We start from the raw sequence: 7,097 nt of genomic DNA on the forward strand, positions 1-7,097 counted from the left end.
GCCCTTTGCAGCACTTAAAAAGTCCTGAAAAGTTTTTTTTTTTGTGTGTGTGTGTGTGGTTTGTTTTTTTTTTTAATTTTTTCATCAATATCAAAGACAAAGCGAAGCCGAGCTGAGAACGAGCCCGACCTCACGACAATGAAGAAACACGTTTTGCCTTTCGCTGTAAAGTCTCGTTTTTTTTTTTTAAACCACAGTGTTGCACAGTACAAGACTGCTTAAAGTGAAACCGAGCACTAATACATCCTGGAAAAGTAATTCCTTACAAAAGTTCGGCTGTGCTGGAGAGTTAACTCTTTCAAGTCCTCCTCAGCCACGCAGCTCTCCTCGGGATTGGCGGCTCCGACGCGAGGGTCGCGTCCGTCGCATCCAACCTCCCCACCCCGGCGAGAAACCAAAGCGAAACACCAACCCAAACGAAAGGAAATGAGAAGAATAACGAGAGTAACCAGGACACAGGCAGTTTTTACTTGGTGTGTTCGGCGTAGTCCCCCCTAAAAACACTGGTTCCGCATAAATACAATAAACTCTATTATTGGTAAGTCACAAGTGCTAGAGAAACGTCTTAGTTATTTTTTTTTCTTCTCTTCTTAAAATGAGAAATGTGTAAGTAGTCCTTTGTCTGCTTTCTTTGTAGTTACTCTTTTGAACAACAAAAAGCACAATTTCTTATTCAGTTCAGTGAGACAAACAAAAATTCCCACTCTCCTTCCTTTTCTGTGTGTGTGTGTGTGTGTGACAACAACATCCCAACCTTTAGTCTCCGCAAATGCCACGAGAGGAAAAAAGAAAATCTCAAACCAAAATGAAACGAAACAAAAAACCAACCCAAAAAAATTCAAAAAAACCCAAAAAATCAAAAACCCAACCCCAAACCACCATTTTTTTTGTTTTGTTTTGTTTTGTTTTTTTTGTTATTGTTTTCAAAGCTGCCAAGTGTGGCGTGCAAAATCTGTATACAATATAAAGACATGCCAACCTTACAGACCATGCAACCTCAAGGTGTAGGAAACTTAAAAAAATATATTCATATATATTTATATATATATTTATATATATCAATGCCCGTCAAAAGAACGTGGGCCCAAAAAAGTTTACAAAAGGAAGAATGGAATGAAGACGTGACCGTGACTAATAAAAAAAGGAATGTTTTGTATCGAAAGTAAGAAGAAAAAAAAACCCAAAACAACAACGCCTCCCCCCCAAAAAAAAAACCCCCTGATGGTTGTGTACTGCAAACTGGGCCTCACTTCACTGTCAAGAGGATTTAAAGATGCTCCTTTTCTTCCCAAGCAGGTACAAAGATGCCCTGGGCAGCACCACCATGGGATGCGGGAGCATCCCAGGCTCCTGCCCTATGGCAAAGTCATCGGAAATGAAGAAGCAAATGGCTCAAAAAGGTGAAAAAACCCCGGGGAGCCTCAAAACGGGGGCTCCTTCCCCTCTCTCCGTGCCTGCACCGGCCCCAGAGAGCATCCTCAGGGAAGAGCATCCTCAGGGAAGAGCATCCCCGGGGAAGAGCATCCCCAGGGGAGCGGGTGACGCTCAAACAAATCCATGTCACCCGGAGTTCGGAGGAGACGAGCTCTGACGTCTCGGGAAAAAAGTCTTTCCATCCCTGGCAAAAAGCTGAGTGAAATGGTGGAAAGGAAGGAAGGTGGGATCCCGATGAGCTCCTCCAGTTTTCCTAAAGGAACTGGCTCAGCACGGTCAGCTGGTGGCTCCTGGGAAGGCCCAAAAGGAAGGAAAAAGCTTTGCCACGACCGAGAGGAGAAATGGGAAAAAAACCTTCCAGGGAAGAGCTGGCAAGAGAAAGGAGGGTGTGAACACGGTCACCGCCCACAGAGGGAGGACAATTCCAAGGATAATTCCAAGTCAGTCACCAAACTCGGCAGCGGGATTGATTTTAGGTCACAGCAGCAAAGCGGGCGGGCAGAAAAAATCCCGGCCCACCCCATCCCCAGGTCCCTCGTGTTTTCACACAGGACTCTCTTTAGGATACACTGAGGATGGTCCTTAAAATTCCGAATTTTCGGACGTACTTGGGTTTGCACAACTCAATTACTGTAGTGTTTTCAACTGCATTAGAAATGGAGGAATAAACCAAAAGCCTCTTGCCTTTGCTCACACGTGGGGTTGCACCTCCAATGCCTCCCGTGACTCCTGAACGGAATGGAAACGGCTGCTTGGAGAACTGGAAAAAGAGGAAGTTACTGGAAGCGGCCCCGTCAGTCATCACGGGAACAGGATAAAATAACAGGGATGGTAAAATGACAGGGATTGAGGAGAAGCTGCGTGTGGGGGTTGGGAGCAGGGATGTGCTGTCCTACACTGCTCTGAGGCGGCGCCGGCGCCTCCAAGATGCTCCTCTAGGATGCTCAACTCCTCAAGGAAGGGCTGGCTGCCTCTCCCATCCGGCATTCCCGGGGGAAAAAACACCTCCAGCCCTACCAGCGAGAGGAAGAAGAGGAGAGAAAAAGAGAGAGGTGGGAGGTCTGAGGGCATCCGTCGGTCCGGCGGAGAGAAAACGCCAGGAATGAGTGTCCAACGAGCTGTCCCAAGGCTCCCGTGATCCTTGGAGGACAAAGACATCGCCCATTGGATACTACTATGTCAAAGGTAAGGAAATTCCTTATTTTCTCTACACAGCTACTAGAAGAGAACTGAGGAAATATACAGTGATACAAAAGAGCTCACCACGCCCCCTATTCCTTGAAAAAACGCACCCAATCCCGAAAAAATCAACTCTGTCCGTGTGCCACGGTTCCTCACGCCTGCAGGAAGCTGCTGACTGTCCAAAAGAGTCGAGGAAAAGGAGAGAAAACCAGAAAGGAAAAGGCAAAACCCCAAAGGAAAATCCATGTCCAAGCAAGAAAAGCGGGAAGGGAGGGAGGTTTAGATGCTATTGCTGTCGGGGAAGGAAACCTGCCAAAGGGGAAAGAAAGGTCAGAGTCACACAAATAAGGCTTCCGGAGGGGGGCGGGAAAAGATCCATATAAAAATTAACAGCAAATTCATCGTCTTCGCTATAAAAAACTCTTTGTTTTCTTGTCTTTGTTAGAAAAGGATCACAACTAAAAACCTTAAATTAAAATACAAATGTTTAGGGTAGTTGCCCAGTGGCTCAAGTGTTGGCTTTCTGAAAAACTTCCCAACCTGTCACCTGAAAAGTCCTCATGTTTCAACCTGGATCCTTTTCCAAAAGCACCTTGGACGTTCCAATTCCCAAATCTCTCCCTAGGGAGCTTCCAATGGCTACTGTTAGAGTATGCATTTATTACATATATTTCTTTTTTTTGCTTTTTTCCTAGAAATGCATCATAAATATTTTTCTCAATAATTCATAGGAATCCGGTTTCTAAGCTTGGAATACATTTGGACTATACATTATACACATATATATTTATACCTAACAATTTAAGCAATATCTCATGCTAGTTGCTTTTAATAAAAAGCATTCCAGTCTTAAAACCTGCAGTTGTGTCTAATACATGCTTCGACAACCAAATCGATAAGTTCAATTGCCAGATAATGTAGAAGAGAGAGAAAACATTGGAAAATTTGTTGTTAAAAATGGTTGAATTTCAAAGACCCAACAGTATTTGCCACTTTTTTTGGCAACTACCTTATTTTTTTCTTTTTTTTTTCCTTTTTTTTTTTTTTTTCGAAACAGCAATGAAAGAAAACAAAACAAATCCAAACTTGTCGAGAGTTTTTGGAGACGCTCCGTTCAGCTGATGCCTGCTTCCCACCATCATGCCAGCACAAGCCAAAAAGTCTTCCTTCCTGATGGCAGTTCTTGGCTTTCCCAACCAGAGGAAAAATATTCAGGAACTGCTGTGTTCTTTGTGGGTTTTGTTTGTTTGTTTTTATTTTTTTTTTTACTTAAGGCATTGTTCCTCAAACTTCAGAAAATCCAGCTGCACCAAATCCATCAATTAGAAAAAAAGGCACAAACTCATCTTCAGATGGCTTTGGAGACCATAAAGCCGACTCCATCTGGGCTCACGTTTCCCCCTTTCTCCTTCCCTTTCCTTTAGATGTCAGATGAGTCCCTCATTCCCTGTCCCTCCCCGTTAAAAATACACCATCTCCCAGAGTTCCCGTTCTGACAGGAGCTGTCGCTGACTCCCAGGCAGGCAAGAGCCATTCCAAAACATCCAAGAAATGAAACTACACGATGGGCCGAGTGGTTCAAGCGGAGATTGCTCAGTTGTGGGTCATCAGCTTGTAAGCACCAGTTTTATGTTAAGGTTTGTTTTATTTTCGCGTGTGTTTGTTGTTGAAGCTTTGTTTTCTTTATATTTTTTTGTGTGTTTTTTGGCAACTCTGCCAAAGACTTCCCGGGCGTCGTTCCTCGTTCCACTCCCAGTGAGGACCAGAGGAAGAGCACCCAACGTTGTCAGTCCTTTGCTGCTCTTCACCAGCATTTTTCGGCAAATAGAGACTCAAAGATACGCAGAGATTCCGGTTTTGTTGTCGGTTGCTTTGCTTTACACCTGGCTGTCCTTCCCGTGTTCTGGAATTAACCGCGACAGGACGCAGGAGTAACAAGAGAAAGCTTCTTGGCAGAGCTTCGAGACGAAGACGAACAGACAGGAGAACTCCAGCTCGAAGGTTAATGCTACAGGGGAGGTTCCTCTTCCATGGGCTCGTCCTCAGGTCTGAGGGGATTCACGGCCAGGCAGGATGGGGAAGGGAGGGGAGAGAGAAAAGAGGGCTGAGCACGGCAGAGCTGGACAAAGTGGTGCCAAGTTTCACCCGTGACATTCCCATGACCTTCCTACCTGCCGGGTTGGGATCAGCTGGCTCACCTGGAATCAAAACTTGCCCCTGAGAAGGGTGTTTGGACAATCTGTTCTCACCCCTGGAGCTCTGGCAGCCTTGGTGCTGCGCCCGCTGCCCCGGGGAGCCTGTTCAGTGCCCCACCACCCTCTGGGAAGAACCTTTTTCTAAACTCACCCTGACACAACTCCAGGCCATTCCCTGGGGTCCTGTCAATGGTCAGCCCCTGTGCAACATTCCCATTTCCTGCAGCAAGATCAATTCCCCCTCGTGGCCCAAACCCACGCCGGGCTCTGGCGGGAGCAGCAGGGCCAGGCACAGGGAGCACACACCGAGCCCACAACCCAGGAGGGGTTTAGGAATCCATGGAGGACAGGGAATGTAGGAGGAGAGGATGAGCCCAGAAGGGGTGGGATGGGAGGTGGGAAGGGAAGCAGCTCACCTCTTCTCTGCTGGTTTCACGCCCACGGACAGCGAGGCCATGGCCGTCACCGTCTCCGCCTCCTCGTTCTCACACTTCTGAGCCTCCACCAGGGAATAGCCCACCGTGGAGGCAGAACGCTGCAGGGAGTGCCAGTACTTGCCTGGGGGACAAGGGACAACAGGGACATCAGGGCTCCTGCCCCATCACAGCTCCTGCTTTCCCAGACCCACCAGCCCTCTCAGATCCACCCCGGGAACACTCATCACACCCATGTGGCCTTGAGCCCTGCCTGCTATCACTTCATGGTGCTCAAATAATAACCTTCCCCCTTTTCCCTTCCCTTCCCTTCCCTGAAATTCTCTGAAATTCCCTGAAATTTCCTTTCCTGAAATTTCCTTTCCTTTCCTTTCCTTAAATTTATTTCCTTTCCTGAAATTTCCTTTCCTTTCCTTTCTCACATCAAAACCCTCAGAAACTTCCAGACCTAAGGACAAACACTGGAGAGGGAAGGATTCAGTCCAGAATTAGACTGGACACCTGCATTCAGTTCCTAACTCCCACATGTTTTTTCTGGGCAAATTCCCTAACACTAAAGAAGTCCAAGTTGGATTTAGAACCGTGAAGGTTGGAAAAGACCTCCAAGATCATCAAATCCAAGCTTCAACCTTTGATGGATTTTTTTTATGCAGGCAGTTTGCCACCCTTTTTCACTGGAAACACCAGAGGGAAGGGAATAAAGGACATTCTCCTGGCCCCCAGGAATTTCCTGGTACCCAAAAAGCCACAGCAAAACCTGAAAGCAAGAACCCAGACAGTGAGGGTGGAACAAGGGGAGGAAGGGTCTTGTTTTCAAGCATCTCCATTTCTCCTGTGCTGGGCAGCAGATCTGAGGGTCTTACTCCAAACCTCTTTTAATTTGCTGTGCTCATTTTAAAGAGAAAAATCAATGTATCACTGGCTGGCTCAAGGTGCTGCTGAGGTGTCCCAGTGGTCCTTAAAAGCTTCTGGAAATGGAATTCAAATTCTAAAGCCACCTGGCATTTTTAGGGGGAAAAAAACCCCATAGTGTGGTGTCTTTTAAGCTTTTCACCCTATAAAAGGGAGACAATCCCCCTCCAGTTTTAAACCACAAATGTTGGATGTGGGAAGATATCAGGACACAGCAGTGGGATTCCCATATCACTCAGGCTCTTCCACTCCATCCCCCAAAGAATTTCCCCAGAAAAGCTCCACTGCAGTGATTTTAACCTTCCTGGATGAATAAACCTGAAATACCAGCAAATTTCACTCACAGAATCCCAGAATATCCTGAGCTGGAAGGAACCCACAAAAGCCATCAAGTGGCCCTGCACAGGACACCCCAGCAATCCCACCCTGTGCCTGAGAGCCTGTTTCACTTCCATGCCTGTCTATCCTTAATTAGGATGCCGCAACACCCAACAAGACTTGTGTTGTTCAGAGATACTTAATTGCTTTTGAAGGAATAAGAGTAAGCTCTGATTGCAGCACAGTCTGTGCTTTACAGAGATTTTAGAGGTTTTAATCTCATTTAGTGTTGGATTAAGGGTTGGACTCGATGATCCTAAAGATCTTTCCAACCTAAACCGTGCCCTGATTCCCTAATTCCCCCCCGAGGGCCAAAGCACTGCCCTGAGTGACCTGCTCGCTGTGCATCGTGCTGGCCCAGTCAGACCAGTTTGAGGCGGCACAAACCCAGTTCACGGTGCAGTGACCGCCAGGAAACCAGGACATGGGAACACAGAGCTGCCAGAATGTGGAGAAGGCAAACAGGTGTCCCCCCAGGGCAACCCAAAAGGGACCCAGCTGGGTCAGTGGGGTACTCACTGTGGATCTCGATGACCTTCTCCATGGAATGCACCGCATTGGC

The 7,097-nt window shown here is 47.0% G+C and overlaps 1 protein-coding gene and 1 pseudogene across 1 annotated transcript in view; both read right to left on the reverse strand.

Moving 5' to 3' along the window:
- LOC103764085 overlaps positions 1 to 2,236 on the reverse strand; it is a 22,527-nt pseudogene extending 20,291 nt beyond the window's left edge.
- The window catches only part of HDAC4 (histone deacetylase 4), a 176,043-nt gene continuing 168,992 nt past the window's right edge, over positions 47 to 7,097 (reverse strand). Inside the window, exons 26-28 of the mRNA XM_029964418.1 lie at positions 7,055 to 7,097; positions 5,228 to 5,369; positions 47 to 4,664 (exon numbers count right to left, since the gene is read on the reverse strand). The exon at positions 7,055 to 7,097 is cut by the window's right edge and continues 4 nt beyond it. Coding sequence (XP_029820278.1) covers positions 4,625 to 4,664; positions 5,228 to 5,369; positions 7,055 to 7,097 — 225 coding nt within the window. The 3' untranslated portion in view covers positions 47 to 4,624. The remainder of the gene's footprint in view (positions 4,665 to 5,227; positions 5,370 to 7,054) is intronic.

This window comes from Manacus vitellinus, unplaced genomic scaffold (genome assembly GCF_001715985.3).
Source record: "Manacus vitellinus isolate BGI_N305 unplaced genomic scaffold, ASM171598v3 scaffold_71_pilon, whole genome shotgun sequence".
Taxonomy (NCBI): domain Eukaryota; kingdom Metazoa; phylum Chordata; class Aves; order Passeriformes; family Pipridae; genus Manacus; species Manacus vitellinus.